Source organism: Denticeps clupeoides, chromosome 3 (assembly GCF_900700375.1).
Source record: "Denticeps clupeoides chromosome 3, fDenClu1.1, whole genome shotgun sequence".
Lineage (NCBI taxonomy): Eukaryota > Metazoa > Chordata > Actinopteri > Clupeiformes > Denticipitidae > Denticeps > Denticeps clupeoides.
In genome coordinates, this window is record NC_041709.1 from 3887198 (window position 1) to 3906010 (window position 18813).

The 18813-nt window shown below is 41.4% G+C and overlaps 1 protein-coding gene across 3 annotated transcripts in view; it reads left to right on the plus strand.

Moving 5' to 3' along the window:
• brinp1 (bone morphogenetic protein/retinoic acid inducible neural-specific 1) overlaps positions 1–18813 on the plus strand; it is a 92254-nt gene that overhangs the window by 40988 nt on the left and 32453 nt on the right. For all 3 annotated transcript variants that reach the window (XM_028974500.1, XM_028974502.1, XM_028974501.1), the window contains one exon: positions 14961–15151. In XM_028974500.1, coding sequence (XP_028830333.1) covers positions 14961–15151 — 191 coding nt within the window. The remainder of the gene's footprint in view (positions 1–14960; positions 15152–18813) is intronic.

Below are 18813 nucleotides of genomic sequence, written 5' to 3' on the forward strand. Positions count from 1 at the left end.
TTCATGCACTAGGCGGTGGTAATGATTGTTTCCATGAGTGAATTTATGAGAACATTAAAAAAGAGAATACAGACAGTAAAAATAAGTAGAATAATATTATTCATGGTTGGTTCAATTAGCTTATTTGTGATTTGTCTGTGTCAGAGCTGACTTCATCAGCCTTTTCACCATGTTAGTGATCACCCCATGTTTTGTAGCTTAAAATGTGTCTCTCTGCTCGGTGACCATCAGTAGGTGTGAAGAACCTATAGCAGGTGTTTGTGTCATATTGTGTCATATAAACAGCCGTAACCTTCCTGACAGCCAAGATGTCACCTCAACATCACTCATTTCTTTCACACATGTGTGTTCTACCTCCAAAGTGCCAGATGTGACATGATGTCACGACTTGCTTGTTCCTTCACAGGGACAAGGGGACAAGTATAAATGTCATGGTTTCAGTGAAAAGGAAACAGGAGGCAAAATACCTGTTTACAATCTTGTAATTACAAATGGCCAAAAAATGCTGAACAAGAGATGCCACCAACAGATGGAGGCACAGGTCAGGTCAGGTGTCAGTAGTGAGATGGAGCGTTTTGACTATAATTATAACTCTGAATTATTGGTTTGCTTGTTTGTTTGTTTGCTAATATGGCTGACAGAACTGTATAAATATTCAATGAAGGCAGATGTGAACATTAATGCAACTCATTATGAAGTGCTGTGTGTCATTTATTGTCAGTGTTCCACGAGGAGTACGGCTCTTTTGTAATAAATATTTTTCGAATAAGTATCTTATCTGTCAAGATAAGAATATATATTTAGATATATAAATTATTTGTTTTAGGAGTTTCATTGCCAAGAGCTTGATGCTTTGCTTGATGCTCCGCGTAGAGCTGATTGGTGCAGTAATGGTGTCAGTAGTCTGATATTGATTGTGTCTAATGTGTGCAGTGAGGGGCATTTGTCCAGCACGCCATCAAACAAACAAACAAACAAACAAACAAACAAACAAACAAACAATCAGATCTGCCTGACATTGCCTGTGGATGCACTGTGTCTGGGGTCATTCCCTGGATATGAATAATTTTGAGCTACCTGCAGGATTCTTTTTTGTAAATGCTATACTGAACCCACACCCCTATGCTAAACAGGCTTTTTTTCCTATGCTTTCTGGTGCCTGCAGCAGTCTGGGCTTTTAGCTTCCACTCATAGCACCCTTTATGGGCCACAGCGACACTGCAGCAATTTCATAAAGTGCCTTTCAAAATGGACTCTCAGCCCAACGTCCCAGAGCAAAATAATGTTTTGCTCCAAATTAGTTTTCAATCTGACATCTGCCTTTGAAGGTAAAAAATCTGTAATGTACATATAAATATACAGTTATTCATTGCCACTTAAACTATAACAGAGGTTTATAATAGATGCACTATTAGCAAAAAATATGAAAACAACTACAATAGAATTAATCAGAAGTTTAATATTGTATTTGTTGTTTCATTTTCTGAAAGACTCTAATATTAGGCAAAGATCATTCTTTTTATCAATTCATTTATTTTTTACTGAAGTAGAGACACTTTTAAGTGAGAAAGAAGCGTGCCTTGACTTGTGCCAGCTCCCCTGGCAGCAGCCAGGAAGAAGCTCCATGCTGGAGCGAGATTCTTCCGAGTTTTGAGGCAAGACTGAGGCCTCTTCGTTTCTGCCGTTTCCCCTCCACTGTCATTGCCAGGGGGGGTTGGTGCAAAGCAGCCTGGACAGATGGACTCTGCAGGCATCACACACTTTGCATGGTGTCACATATTGGAATGGAATTTTCGCGGTTGCTGAGAGACAAGCCGCACAGAAAGAAACAATTAACACTATCGAACCCGCAACAGCGTAAACTGATGTTTTTTTTTTTTTTTTTTTTATGGTGACGGTTATCAAAACAAACAATAGGTCTTTCACTGTAACAAAGGCTTTTTGAAAATGTATGGACATATTTATAAGGATTCATAAAAACTGTGTGGTTAAAACTGAATAAAAAATGCTTTATGTGTGTGTAGGTATTAATTATTTTTATTGTTTTGGCCATTGTTATTGTCTACGTATAATATAGAATACGTGATCTGTTCTTACCGCTGGATTTTTGTTGTGTTAATCTTGTACACTGTCTCCACACTGACTATTTCAGTATTGCATTAAAACAGTGCGGTATTGCCACTCTGAGAGTGATGTTGCAGATGCGTCTGTACTCCAGGGCAAGGAAATACGGGTTGCTTTGGAACAAACAGTTTTTAGTGGAACAAAGTGAAGAGCAAAATGAGCCCTCATCATAGGTAAGAAAAAAAAAAGAAGACAAGATTACTGGTAAATAAAAGAAAAAAATCTTTCTACCCAGGAGAGATCACCTAGTCTCCATAGCGACCGGCATTAGATGAAGCTTCTTTTGTTTTATCAGTCTTTACCAGGGGCGTCTTTGTCCCTTTTTTGAGGTAATGTGTCTCGAACAGACTGTTCAAGTAAAAACTTTACTTTCCTCTTACTGTAAACTGCTGAATGTTGTTGTTGTTGTTTTTTTTGTACTTCTACTTCATTTTAACCTGAATTCACCTTTTTCATGATTGCATAACGTGCTTTTATTCTTTGTTTGTGGCTGGCATAGAAACGGTTCATCACCCCAGCCATATGAGTAAATGTACACCCATCAGTGTATGCTCATCACCTTGGAGCCTGACTATTTTTGTCAGTGAGCTCTTCACACTCTGCCCTGATGTTTATAATAAGCCCTGCTGTGGCCGTTTCCATTAGGGGTCTGTTCCAAGGATGAATCACCGTCCGTGCATTAGGAGCAGGCGTTTCATTTGTTGGCTTCGGCACGCAGACCGGCGGATCGTGGGGAGGCTCCAGCCCACATTCGAGCGGCGGGGAGTGGGAAAACAAAAATAAAATGCATTGATTTCCTTGCACCCGTCCACGGGAAAAATGGAAGTAAAAATAAAAAAAAATATGGCCACTGAGATTTATACTATAATATGTTTAAGGGCCTGGGCAGTTGGGAATCATCGAGAAATTCAATTTTTTGTGCTTGTTTGATTTATGGCTGTGCTTTAGCCGACTGATGATTATGAAAACCCAGATATTTTGTGCCTATTCTCTGCTCCCTGTAAGGCTAAAAAGCATGGATGGAGGCTGGAGGTTTAAGAGCAAAAAGGCAAAGAAATTGCATATTTAAAAAAAAAAAGGTTCAAAGGCACATTGTCTTCATGGAAGAACAGCAGAAGCCTAAATTAAATCACTGCCATGGTACAGTTATCATCAAGGGCACTTCACATACACTGAGGAAGCACCTGCAATACCTAAATCAGCTGTTTCCGGGTGGCGGGACAAGTACCCCGAAGCCCTTTTTTTTTGCACAGCAGGCTACTTGAGGACACTAATCACAGTTGTGATAAAAGGCAGTTTAGATTAAGGTGCACTGCTGGTTAAAAAGAAGCAGAATGTGAAATGGCTGGGGGCCACACGTGACATGATCTGAAACAGAAATCAGACACTGCGCTAATAGGGTTGGTTAATACATACAATGAAACTGTTTTATAGGCATCAGCTGACTATTAAACATATTAATAAACTCAAACAAATACACAACAGCCCCATTTTCCTGATTACATTATACAGGAGTTGAACTTTCATTACATTAGTAATGTCTTTTTATAAAAATGGAAAAATATTTTTCATAGAATACTTCCTTTTCTTGGCAAAACTTCAGAAAATATGCATGTTTAATAATTAAAACAATTGGAGAATACCTTAATTAGATGGAGTTCAGACTCACAGTATAGTAAGACCTTGAGTGTGTTATTGTGATTACACTAAAGCACACTTTACCCTTCATTATTAATTAATTGCTGAGCTACTTTAGATTTAATAGACTACTAATCCTTGTGATATGATAAGTCTCTATTTCTTTATACTTTCATCATAACATGACCTACATGATAAATTTTAACTTGTACGAACTAGTATGAAAAAAGTTTGAAAATTATTTTAAGGAATAAGTAAGGGAATTGTAACTATGTGAGGGACATTTTTTAGGCCATACTACCCTGTCCCGTAGTCTAGTCATTAAATGCCCATATTTGTTTGAGTTAAAGTTCTAAGCAACTCGTCAGCATTCGAGTAGTTAAATTAAAAGTGCTTGTGCTGGAATGCTTTTCTATACTCACCGCGGTGTGGTGCAGGAGCCTCTCAAGCTTTAACTGGTGGGATTTTTTTGCTTTCCATCATAGCGCCGTGTGCCTAAATCTGAAGCACCCATTTCCTTGCACTTGTCCCCGAGGTTCCTGCAAAATGAGACACGGCGGCGACATTTCTCACTCTGATTTTACATTATGTCGGGTCTGCACAGATGCATCAAAACACAGCGGCAAAAATACACTGCACCCTGAGCCATGCTAGCAGGGATTTGATTATTGGTGCACAATTTCTCTAAGTCTGAGATATGGCAGCAGAGTCTAGCGCCGGGTGAGCACACCTCATGCTAATATCAGGCTTTGGCGGCACAGCCAAAGGTAAGGAAAAAGCTCCGGCAAAACAAATGTTGTTGTTCCAGGCAGCCATGGGCAGCTATTCATTTTGTGGCACCGGGGAAATGGCCACCTTCACCACCCCAGTGAAACATGAAGCTGTCAGGGCAGCACATTGTACAACCTGTCTGGCTTTGTGGATTATCTGAACGTCCACTTTTTAATGTCAGCCGCTTTTAATGGAAAAATGAATCTCCCTGTGAAATTGCTTTCGGTCTGGCTGCGTGAGCGAATGTTCCTCCCGTCGCTCCGAGGGATATGATGAGATTCGCACAATGAACGCGATCCCTTCTGATAAGGGCAATGGCAAAAAGTCCTTGTCATGTGACCCGCAAAAGATTGTTTAAAATTGCATTGTCTTCAGTGTTTCCAGGGGGGTCGGCTGCCACAGTCACAGTTCGAGACTAATTAACCTTTCAGTTTGGTGTCTCGCTTCTTACAAAAAATTACAAATCTGGCATCTTTCATGCAGGATGAGTTCCTTGTCATCGGTCAGAAGCCACACAGGAAGAATAGACAATGCACTTGGGTTAACTGCTTTCATTTATTTTAACACATTGAATATTTATAAATTAATTGCAACGATTAACAAATACATTCTCACCATCCAAATTGTAAGAACATGCTGTGGTACATTTCCCCATTCATTTTTCTGCAAAAAAAGTTTATAAAATACTAACTTTCCAGAGAATTTGCACTGTCCATAGTGGCTCTTCCCACTGATGGCTTGTGTGCTGCCTGAAAACTGCTCAAGGCAGTTCTATTAAAAGTGTATTAATAAAAATGGATAAAATTAATTATTCATACAGGGCGCTCTGGTGTGAGAAGACAGTGAAGTACCAGGGGTCAGAAATGAAGGTGTGATAGGGTAAGCCTGAAGATTTGATGGGGAACTCGGGAGGTTTCTATATTTCATCTTCCAGTATTCCAGCCTGGTATAAAAGAGTGATGAACTGAGAGTGCAGGTAGTGTAGGAGTCAGCAGGTCTGCATCGCCATGCAAGACAACTGGACGAGGCATGTAAAAGTCAATAATCGCACTCCAGCTCAGACAAGATGCCCGCAGTGGGGAAGGGAAACTGCAGGGAGGGCGGCAACGTGGAGGGCAGGATGAGCGCAGCCCAATAATCAGTGAAGAACGCAGTGTAAATCATTCAGGCCTGAGAATGTCCCCAGTGGAGTGCAGACACTGGGTCACTTTTACTTTTTACTTTCACTCTTTTCACCCACTCTTTCACAGTCATAGGCTCATTTAAAGTTTCACATTTGCAACACAACCTTTGCAACACAACCTATAACAAGCATTATTACTTTTTTGGTTACTAAAGTGGCTGAAATAGATGACACCTAAAGTGTTAAATATGTTCATTCAGAAGAACTGGATTTGTCACACAATTAAGATTAAAAGTTGAATTCTTTTAAAGTTCTAGACTGAATATTTTTTTTTTTCAACATGTGTACTGAACCAGAAGAGAAATTCCATTGTGTTTTTGAGCAATTAGCGTCTGCGAGTTTCATGGTAGTAATTAGGGCCTAGTTGAGGACCTATCTGACAGACAAAAAAAAAAAAACATATCTCCCAATGACAGTATCTTCTTCCCTCCTGCTGCACCGCACACAAACGGCTCGAATTTATTATCTGCACTGGGTGCAATTTAACAATCGCGGCACGGGAAGCAACAATAGGGGTCGACTTTACATTGAAATAAAACATCAAACGAGATTGGGGCTCACCGCGGAATCGTCTGTCGGTGGACTTCAGATGCTGAAAGGCGTAATTAAAGATCTGTTGGAGGCGATCTCAAATGCAAACATTCCCGTGCAGCGAGTGAACACATCAAATTTGGGTTTGCCGTTTGTCTGTCTGATTGAGAGCAGTGGGTGTGGGTGGGTGCTCTGTACGTGGCTGAGCTGTTCTCTACTCTTCCTTTGCACCTCAGGATTTTGGACTAGGCATCATACATCATATCATGGCCAGTAATGTAAACTGTGGGATCATTGTGTGATTGCACTCCGGCTTGGTTTGTATAGCCTGCTTGTGAGTTTAGAAAAAAAAACAAAAAAAACACACACACACACACACACAATAAGGCCAAAACTGATGAATAACAAATCCTGGCTCAGATGACACACAGCAGAAGTAAAAAGTAAATAAATTTCTATGGCATGAAGAAATCCCGGGAAGCTGGACAGGAAGTGACAAGGTACATCCACATCTGTCGCTTCACGTGGTGTCAGTTGTGGAAATGTTGTCGTCAGCATCCATGTCATGCATCTCCTCACGTGGGCAAGTTTACTGTCAATCTCTGACTTTACATGATGCGTGCAGTGTGCTGCTGTCACCTCATGGTACTCACAGTTAATGACAGTACTCATCAGTGCAGGCTTCTTCACGTTTGATGCCTGTAAATTGACGTGACACTGGGATTCAGCGAATGTCAAGCAAAAATGAAAAACATACTGCACAATGCAGCAAAATGATTGGAACTGACATAATAAAGTCACATGTCACAAGTGGGTTACTATTACTATAACATGACACATATGGGACGATGATTTTGATAATAGAAAGGCTCAAATCAAGTTTATTCAATCAAAAATTTTAATAATATTGATTTACTAAATGCGGCATGCCTCGTCTCTGACCACTAGTGGCCGCCAGGATCCTTTTTTGACTTTCTTAATTTATGATCTTAATTGTTGTTATTGAAACTTGTAGTCATTATGTTGCCCTCTACTAAAATGTGCCTTATTAGCAGTTAAGTTGTTATATGAATTCCTGTTCTCTTTTATTTGCATCACTTAATCCTTTCCAAGTTTCATGTACATGATTTGCACCAGTTTACTGCGACCACCTGGCTCATGAAGGGGCTGAATGGAGAACACACCAGGTGTTAAAGGACAGTTATTATAATAAATGAACAGATTAAAAATGTTCTTTGTTCCAAGGACCTTTCTGTATTCTTACCCATTAACCTTCAACCTGCACCAGTGACCCATGCGTGAATGCCCAGCCTCACACCTCCCCTTCTGGCATCTGCAGGAACTGCTTTCTGAAGGAAGGCAGTTTTTTATTTTTTTATCACACAACAGTGCAGGTTTATGTAAAGGTTAACTTAGCAACTGGCAGCAAAAAAACATGGAATTCATGAAAATTCCATGATTATCAACTACTGTAATTACATGTTTAATAAGGCAGGCTAATAACCTAGGGGTAACCACCCCTAGATGTAGGTAATAATTAATTTAAGAAACATGTATTTAAAACAGTTTTTTTGTGTATTGTGTGTGTGTGTGTTTTTTTTTTTTTCGAGATCGACTCTGTTCGGACTCACAAGGTCGTTTAACACAAAATGTCTTAGCTTCATTGCCATCATTGCCATGCAGCATGTAGTGCAGTCACATTTTCCTCATTTGCTCTAAGACGTTTTTCCTTCTCCAGCTCCCTGCTTCTTTCTGGCTCCATCATTTGTTTAGGACAGCTGGAGAGTGATCACTCAATTCACAGACATTATCGACTAATTGCAGACTAGGGAGTGAGCATGCTAACTTTCCTCACCGCCTGCCTGCATTTAGTGTTCAAAAATAGGAACGAATGTGACCAAAGCTACCAGTGCACTCATTAGGAAAAGAAGTCCCTGGTGAGATCTGTTCCCCTCTCTCTTCGCCGCATGTGAGAACCAATCACTTTTGATTATTCAAATGGCCGCGTGAGGACTCTGATGGGGAGTAAACAGGATGCAGACATCCTAAACGCACAGGATGGTGTCAACTGTTTGTTCAGACGTGCTCGCAAGGGAGCAAAAAACTCCATGTGCCTTCATCAACAGAGGAAAGTTGGCTTTGTTGAAAGTGCAAAACCAAAATGAAGGACACACGTGGGGCAGTGGTGCCCTAACGGTTAAGGAAGCAGCCTCGTAATCAGAAGGTTGCCGGTTTGAATCCCAAGCCGCCAAGGTGCCACTGAGGTGCCACTGAGCAAGGCACCGTCCCCACACACCTCTCCCCGGGCGCCTGTCATGGCTGGCCACTGCTCACTAAGGGTGATGGTTAAAAGGACACATTTAGTTGTGTGACCGTGTGCTGTGCTTCAGTGTTTCACAATGACAATCATTTTCACGTTCATTTGAGAAAAACAGCAAGTGTCATTGCAAATGTTCTAAAGTCTCATGTGATGGGCAGCATACAAATCCATGGTTAAAAAATCTACATATTCTAGTACAATACAGGGTAGTGGTGGCCGTTGGAAGCAGGAAGCAGACCTGTGATAGAAAGGTTGCGAGTTTATGTCCCAAGGGGGCCACTCAGCAAGGTACCATCCCCACACACTGCTCCCAAGGTGCCTTTCATGGAAGCTCGCTGTTCACTACGGGCGATGGTCAAAAGCAAAGGACACATTTCACTGTGTGCACCATGTGCTCACAGACTATGACAGACTATACATTTACATATATATTTACATTTACAGCATTTATCAAACGCCCTTATCCAGAACGACTTACATTCAGTAGTTATAGGGACATTCCCCCCACGGAGCAAGTTAGGGTTAAGTGTCTTGCTCAGGGACACAATGGTAGTAAGTGTGATTTGAACCTCCTTCTGGTTCATAGGCGAGTGTGTTACCCATTAGGCTACTATCACCCTACAATAACTTCACTTTCTTTCAAAGAGCTCTATAATAAACAACAATAATCTGGTGATCTACTGAACTGAGCCCAGTTACGTCAGCCTGCCAGAGCAGAGCAGCACTGATATCTCTCAGGTCTTAAGAATTATTGCATTAAAAAAATGTAATTGCAGCACAATGAAAAAAAATCTGTCTGATAATAATAGAAACAATAACAATGAAATGTGACGGTATCCTAGCAACGTATCTAATGGAGCATAAACGCATGCATGAGTACATTATTAAATTGCAATTAAAGTTGGTTTATGAACACATTTTGATCATTCAGGGCTGCAGTAACTGCTTCGCTGGATTTGGTTCTGTTGTGCTGATTCAGACTTCTTTTTATTTTTTGGTTATTCCCTTTATAGTCCTAAAACCTTCCTGGTTGCAGCACTAATGAAGTAATTTAAGAGATCTCTCTGTTGACTTAGGCTATTAACCACCTATTCTCTAAATCACAGAGTTAACTCTAACACACACTCTGGCACAACCTGCAGCGCTTCTCTTTAATGCCCTTCTGACGCGATAATCACTCCTGTCCGGCTTGCTCAGATTGTACCAGTGCAGCTATTTGTTACAGTCCCGTATCCTCTGAGAGGTCATTACGCTGGTCTTTGAACTGAGGAATAAAGCAGTGAATCATATCGCAGGTTCCATCTGCCAACCCCGCTAATCTGGCAATATGGAGCAAAATGCGTAAGGCATTTGCATATGGCTGTGTGGTAATGGCCGTGGCTGTGAGGGAAAGTACATAAGATGAATTGATATTTGAGAAAGATCTGGTGGCCACAGTAAATCTGAAAATCCCCAGTGCCCCAGTTCTCGCGGTGCGGTCATTGTTATCGGCTCTCGGGCAGGTTTGTTGATTTGTCGTTCCATTTGGAAGCGCAGTGTCCAGCGAACATTGATTTTTTCTCTTCTCTCGTCCCCTTTTCCCCCATGCTCTTCTCTCTCTTTTCGGTAAATGTTCATTTTGCCTGAAGGCAGCCCCTGCAGAGCTGCTTCGCCAAAGACCACGGGATTCTCAAAGACTTATCTGTGTGACATTAAAATATTAAGTCGTTCTTTAATGTCAGCTCAAAGCTTGTCACACCCTACGGAATATCTGATGAGGAGTGAATGACATATGTAGCAAGACTAAATTAAGACCTAAATGTTTACATTTTTCTCATATTTTTATTTGTTGATTTATGTTTTTCTTTTTATAGGAGAACAGAGGAACTTTCATTGAGTATTTCATCCAAATACATTTTAAAATGAACAATTAGCTGACCGAGCCCTACATCCCTGTCCTAGACCTCTGGGTATTACAAGGCATAAAATGAAATATTTCCATCACTGGGGATCAGATATAGAGAAAGAAAATCAATCATCAGAGTGCTGTCCTCATGAATGCATGCAATGCATCCATTTAGCCATGGAGGGATATTGATTTTTGATGTAGAAAATGTCCGTGCATGTTATTGCATTCCATTCCAACTGTGGACATCAGGGCCATCAGATCTGACTACAATTGATGCCCATGCCCATTGAGTGAAAGGAAGCATGAAGATGACCATAAAGAAAACTATCTAAAATACACTGCAACATTGTTCTGTGAAACATAGAGGATACCAACATTAAGGACCAGGAAAATGTAAATGCCCAAGTCCAGGGTATGAAAAAGAGCCAGCAGATTCTCAACAATGCCTATGCAATTATAAATGTTCTTTTCAAGGCTACCTGTTCCTACAAAGATGTATATTGTGCATGGAAGCCTCTGTGACTTTGGACACAATCTGGATCCCGGTGCTGGGGGGGAGGATTAAGGGGAGGTGTATGGAGGCAGTCTTAATAGCCTGCCAAACATGGCCAGCGAAAGGTGCAAGAGTGAGGGTACGCTATACGCGTTTCAATTCTACTGATCGGCTTGGCAAGAATTGGAACTAAGTAATAGGTCAATTTAAGGGCTCAGAGAACCATTCATGGCTAAATCATTGCAAGAAACTCTTGGGGTTTGGAGAGCAGAAGGAGAGAGGCTTGCGATTCACTTTTTTCTCAGATGGGGTAAAGCATGGATATTGTACATCCAGTCTATATTATAGACTTGAATGAGCAGAAACTATCATTTTAAATAGCTAATTTACTGTTACAGGAGCGAGTCTGTTCAATGTACTAAACATTTGAAAAAAATAGTCACATTTGATCTCATTTGGCCAAATAGGGACATCTAATGCAATATATAATCTATTATACAAATACCATGTTACCATGCTTTACTTATTTATGTGATGTAACAAAGAACCCACAATAAATTTACTTCCACTAGACTCTTTATAGTAGCATTTAGGTCACACTAGATGTTACAGGTATAGTCTCCTGTTGTTGCTCAGGTACACAATGGTAGCAAATTGGATTTGATCTATTGTGTTTGACCGAAGGCGTTACTTATCAGGCTTTTGTCACCTACTTTAGCACATAGACCACTTCATTCCATTTGGTTGTGCAGCTCCCTTTATAATACAAAATTTTCTGAAAAAAACTTGGTTTCATAATATGGTTTTGATCGTTATCACAGTTCTACATTTTCTAATCTGCCTTTAAGTAATTTCTTAGTGTCCATGGGTTAGAATTCAGAGATTAATAGAGGTGCAACAAATAATCTACAGTATATTCCATTGTATGTACTTGTGTGACTTCGGAAATGACCTGATGCGTATCTTGTCTCGCAAAGGCTAACTTCGCAAAAGGGTATTCATTCAAATACACTGTCAAGTGTGATGGAGACTTTGATACTGTTCCTGGGGTAAACAAAGGCTTGCCACTCCCAAGCGAACCCGTTACAATCACGTTGAATCCCTTGGTGATGTGGAATCAGATGAAAGGCTCCAATGCAAATGAGAGAAGTGTGAATGGAAGTGTTTTCCGGAAATGTTTCCAAAGCACTATGGTGATAAGCTTAAATTGGACCCAATTCTAGTCGCCTTCCTTTGGCTTATTGTCTTGCTGTCAGTTCTTTAATGCACAGCAATCACGTACTCGCACATAGACACACACACACACACACAAACTGGCTCACACAAGCAATTTCATGTGGAGACTTAATATGGCTCATTATCTGGCCTACTTTACCTTGAGATTTGTTGATGCAAAACCAGAAGCAGACACAGTGCAATTTGCATATATTTGTTCCCATTCCCTTGAAGAGCAGTAATTAGAAAGCGCTTAGATAAATTTCAAATGGCAGAGGGAGAGCGAATCACCTGTCACGAAACCACTGCTGTTCTGGCTGAGGGGGGGGCGGAGGCTGCCTGCACAATTGAATTAACATCAGTGCACATTTTCTAAAGGTATGTAGTCTCCAGAAATCCTCTTATGTTGCCGCAAGAAAGAAAGACAAAAAAAAAAAAATGTTGAGCCGTCTTCTTGGGGCCTGACTGCACAAATAAGGTGTGCAAATTGCACAGTTTCCTTGGCACCCACCACACCATTTTAGTATGTAGGTATGTATGTGCTGACCAAGCTGCCATTGACGTTTTCATTTATTAAACCAATCTCTGTCCATTTTTTTTGTGATATTTGTGAACTGGCACACTGCTTAACAGCTTTGCATGTGCCGTTTGATCCGCAGACCCGTCTCAGCAGAAATTAAAGGGACAACTGCTCAGCTTGGGGGATTATTTTCAGACAATGAATATAAATCAAACAGTTACTATCCTGAGGATATTAGTATTTCGGATGCCCCTGACCGCAGAAGCTTCCTGCTGAGCATTTGCTGTGTGCATATGGCACAGCATGGGGAAAACCTGACTGCGCAAAAAGACTCTCAAAGTGAGAAACAGCAGATTAGGGATGCCTAATGCTTTGTCAGGTTTGCCATTTCTGTAGGTAGACGCACCTGCAAACACAGGAGCATGAGGCAAGAAACAGCCTGAGTAGACATTTTGCTTTGGTGATATATTAGATTTGGGGGCCATTTGACAGCATAATGTGTATATTTTGATATCGGAGGCAAACACCTGCGTCAGCTTAGAATGCCGAAGGGAGGGTTCAGTATACTGTATTAGGGCTTAAAGGGATAGTTCAGCTATTTTCAATGTATGTCTGATTAAAACCCACTTCAGCAGCACCTACCTCAGATTAAACAGAGTTCAGTGGGCACTCTATGGCACCGGAAAGGTCAAGTGTTTTGGTCAGCAGGCTTGAAATGGACAAAATAAATAATCAATAACTATGGCATTGAGAGATGCATACAAGGAATCAGTAAGTTTATCGCTTTTGTACAGTACAGAGGCTCTAACAGATCTCTGTATTTGCTAAAACTGCATGCGCCCATAAATTCTAGTGGAATTTACTACATAACTACATAAATAATGGAAGAAAAACCTTTTAGGTCACAGGGACATGTTACAGCGTTAGCAGTAGGTAGTAGCCTATTGGGTAACACATTCGCCTATATCAACCAAAAGAACACAGCTTTACAGGGTCAAACCTCACTACCATTGTGTCCCTGAGCAAGACACTGAACCCCGAGTTGCTCCAGGGGGGGACTGTCCCTGTAACTACTGATTGTAAGTCGCTCTGGATAAGATCATCTGATAAATTTCATAAAATGTAAACTATGTATGATTGATAAGTACATTACACCATGACAGAAAATGTAATACTGCGCTGCTAAATGTGCCTTAATGCATTCTTGACACTGGGGTTAGCATGGTAAATGGCAAAAAAGGGCAATTATGTTTGTGACACTTTAAAAGACCAAAATGCGTCGTTTTATGTGTGAGATAAAAAGAGAAAATGGGATTGAGCTCTGTGTGCTAGGCTTGTTGTTGTCTCTTAAGAACTATCTCTTTGTTTTATCTGAAGAAAAAGAACTCCAGCACTTTGCTAAGTGACACAGACGGCAGTGGCAGGAGGCACATGCTGTGGCCTCCTTGGGCCCCAGAGCGTCTCAGCCTTGTGCATCTCCGGGCGGCCTCCTTTATAGTGTCACACTGATTAGCAAATTCCCCGGCAGGGGCGTGGATCCTGAAGAGGGGACAGGTGCCTGTGTGAAGCTCTCTCTTCAGTGCCTGTGAGGCTGCCGACCAGCATAGACATTCCGGGCCCCCTCGGGTTTTCTCCTCAGCCCTCCTTATTCCATTACCTTTCGCAATTGCAGCCATTGCACTGGAGTCTTTTAATTCGAGTCATGCTTTACCACCTAGAATGGAAATTGCCGCAAACGCATGCACAATATTCTAAATATTCTGATATCTACAAAAGCTTTACTTTTTTCACAGAGAGGCAACGCAGATACTGAGCGAGTCGACTCGAAACGTGATGTAATCTGTGCCAATTGCCAGATTAGTGGGCACAAATCTGGCTAATGGCACAAAAGTCGGTAAAATGCTTATCTCTCTAGTTCCGTTTAAACCCCCCCCCCTTCTATCTTTCGCCCCTTCAGTCCGCTCAGTAAAGGCAATCACAACATACAGTGATAGCCTTTAGCTATGGCTGGCAATTGCTTTGATTAGATAACATTGTGGATGCCTTCATTTGTATTGTAGATTCCAGAGTAGATTTTCCTCCCCTCTCTTCTTCTCCCGATTACTCAAGGGCAGAAACAATTGATTTGCCAATGCAGCTCGTTCGGCTCGACTGATTTTCTATTTCCTAAGTGAAATATGTGTAGAAAAAGGGGGGAAAAAAGAAAAAAAAGGGCCTTCAGTTCCACCGCTCACTGTGTCGCTTGCTGTTTCCACCCCCCCCCTGTCATCACTGTAGGGAGTTTGCACGTTGGAAGGTGAGGAACACTGCCATCGAGAGGAGGGATCTCATCCGGAACCCCGTCCCCCTCATGCCTGAGTTTCAGCGCAGCATGCGCCTGCTGGGGCGACGCCCATCGACCCAGCAGTTCATCGACACCATCATCAAGAAGTATGGCACCCACATCCTCATTTCGGCCACCCTGGGAGGTAGGTACCGACTCCTACGCCTTTACAGAGCATTGCCAATTACTGCTGCTGTTCTGTAGGAATCTTGTTTTGCAGTATCCACTCACTCCCACGCAGTTCAGAATGCCCAGAATGCAAATGCGCTTCGGTCATCAATCTGCTTTTCCCCCCTAACATGGAGACAGAGAAGTCAAATCCAATAGCTCTTCTATAACGAAAAGCACGAATTTATATGGTTGCATGTCTCCTGTTGCGATATCACATACTCACTCCAGCCACGCATTTCCAACGAATGCTCTAATTATGGCATAGGGAATATTATATGGAGCCTGAAACGGAATACGTACTATTATTGAGCCCAGCACAGGAGAGCACAGGAGGGCTTATGAGAAGTTTCCGGAAGCCCAGGGCCGATGCTACGGATTCTAGGGCAGCCATTCTCTCTTTTTTTCCCCCCTTTACTCTCTGGCCATGTCTCCCCCTCTGCCTCCTCTCCGTAGTCTCACGTGGCACTGCATCTGCTTTAGGCTCTAGGGCATACAAGAGAATTATGGCCTGGAAAAGTCTCGAATGGCAATCTTGCAGTTGCACATTAAAGGACACCCTTATGTTCCCTGATAAACCCGGGAAACCCAGGCGCAGTGCAATCTGGCCCACAGCTATTACACTTAAAGTAATAAAGAAGCAGAGAAGAGGATGCTCTTTTTTTTATTTTTTTTAGCCAGTCTATTCTCCCTTGCTTATACCCAGCAGAGGTAGCACGCAGCCTTGGCTCTGGGCAAATTGCTCTTCTGGTGTGAGATTTCACTGCCAACGAGTGACCGTGCCTGTGCCACACTTCAGGAATATGTCTGAGGAGCGTCTGATTATACAACAATGCTACGCTTTTGTCATTTATATGTCTAATGCATTTTAAAATATTCCAAACTTTGAACTCCCCTGCTTTTCTTTGTCTAAATATATCTCATATATAATCCATCATTGGTTGTTTTTTTTGTGCTTAGAATAATGCGTATGTTGCAAATAAACCTCGCTTTAGCTGGTGACCTGTTTTGGCCCTCCTCCATTGTCCATAGACTTTATAAATAGAACAGTAGCATTTTACAAGTGGTGGTGGCAGATTTATTTGACAATAAATAGGAAGAATTCAGCACAAACGCAAATCAGACCACAGCGTAGTGGTTTACAATTGAAGACTGCTCCTTATGTGCAGCCAAGGAGCATGCATTGCAGTCAGTGCTGCTAGAAGCAATATCTCAGATATAAAAGACATAAAAACAGACCTCCGTTTGCTCAAATGGTGCAACAAATGGTCCATCAATGAAGCCAGTGGACATAGGAGCATAGGAGTTCAAGGAATTGCATACATTTAGTTTAGTTAGTTAGTTTAGTTTTTTTTACAATAGGAAAATATGGCATGATATGGCATGCTGGTACCTTTCTCTTGTAAGTCGCTTTGGATAAAAGCGTCTGCTAAGTAAAGTAAAGTAAAGTAAAGTAAAATTGCCCAGGCCCATCCTTCTCTGCTCCACTGAGTTGTTATTTATTTATTAAATCCCTCCCAGTCCTTAGATGTTTAATGTGGAAGAGATCAGGACTTGCCTGATCTCGACTATGTTTCGGATTATTGTGCTGATGAAAGGTAAAATTTCTTCCAAGCTTCATCTTATTTCAGCAGACTGAAGCAGTATTCCAGTCTTGTAGATCCCTGTAGTTTGGCATGCATTGTGCCAGCATCAGTATGCTGTCAGTCAGCTTTCAGGAGCAGAGACTGGGCATATTCCGTTAAAACAGAACATGTAATGGGTGGAGCAAGATTCTCATCCTATTGACGGACAGAATTCATCAGGCCATCAACACGAAACAATGGATACATTGAGTTGTGTGACTGTAATGCACTGGCAGCGCAGCTGCACATGATGTTTTAAAATATTGAGGGATGTGCTCCAGACCACATTTTCCATGAAATGGGGATGAAATCTTCCCAATGCTCCCAAAAATCCAGGTTGAAATCAGTGAAGTGATTGTCATTGTCCTCTGTCCTCTGTTTTTAACCATCACCCGTGTGGGGACGGTGCTTCCACTGAGGTGGAAACAACAACCTTCTGATTACGGGGCCGCTTCCTTAACCGCTAGGCCACCACTGTCCCGATGAACATCCTGAAATCAGGACACTCAGTTTGTTTAATCTATATGGTGCATCCCTGCTGATTCATTGGCTTACATGGCAAAATATTCACTGTGATCCTAAACCTAAAATTCTTTTATTTTTGGTGGTTGCAGCCAACATATGTTTAATTGACATGGTTCAGTGCATTCAATTCACCTGTCTAGCAGGCATAAGTGGGGTCAGAAGGAAGTGTGTCTGTTCTGCTGATTGGAGTTTTGCAATTTATTTCTGTCTTGACATCAGATTTAGCAGAGCGATAAAAGGTCATTTTTGGGCAATAAACAATTAAACATGATGCACATTGCAATACATCCCTTCCTTTACTAATATTTCCCAAAAAGCATATGTCTGTAATCTTTTTACTGGAAATAATAACATCTCACCAACAGGGTTGTGTGTCTATTATGAATGGTAATATGTTAATTGAGCAATGTGTGAGCTTAAATTATTGACTATCAACAACTATGCATTTAGAGTCGACCCATTCGCTGTCTTGTGTTACCTAACAGGACAGACTATAGCACGTGCACCATGTGGGCATGAAGACGAGCAAATAGGTACCTAAAAATGAGTCAGAAGACAAATCAGTTGCCGCTGTTAGGCCCTCCATGTGTCAAATTAAATTGAATAAAACAGTTTTAACGTGACTCAGTACTTTAAAGTGGATAGATGTCAGGGCAATATAAAAATTTTGCACCTCACTAGTTCAACGGCTGGGTTTTGTTCACTGTACCACAGAATGAATGTGACTCCAGTTGTGCTGGTTAACTCACAATGTCACCCTTTATTATGTCTTCGTATTTGTGAAAGTGAAAGCGATTGTCATTGTGAAACACCACAGCACATGGTGACACAACGAAATGTGTCCTCTGCTTTTAACCATCACCCTTGGTGAGCAGTGGGCAGCCATGACAGGTGCACGGGGAACAGTGTGTGGGGACGGTGCTTTGCTCAGTGGCACCTCAGTGGCACCCTGGTGGATCGGGACAACCTTCTGATTATGGGGACATTTCCTTAACAGATATTTAGTTTTCATAGTGCCTTATTGCCTTAGACTTTCTCTAAAACTACGTCAAAAATGTGCACAAAAACGGCAACAGAAGATAAAAAGAGAATGACACTAGTCATGAACATGGCCATACGTTTTTGCTCAATAATCCTTTGAATGTTGATTTTATATCATTGTCTAGTAATCCTAAAAATTAATGTCCCAGAAAACAATCTCCTACTATGGGCTTCACTGTCTTCATTTTTCCCTATCTTCTACATTCTCCTCCATAACCATACACCTCCTTCGAGGCCTTGCTGTTTTCCTTTTGCCTGGTAGCTCCATCCTCAACATCTTTGTCTGAAAATAGTCAGTGTCCAAACCAACTCAGTCTGACCTCTCTGTCCCTCTAAATCAATAATTCCTAATCCTGTATAACCTGTACCAGAATATATATACACACACACAAGTATTGCAAAACTCATGTCATTAATGACTTTCTTATCAAATTAACAAATTAGATCT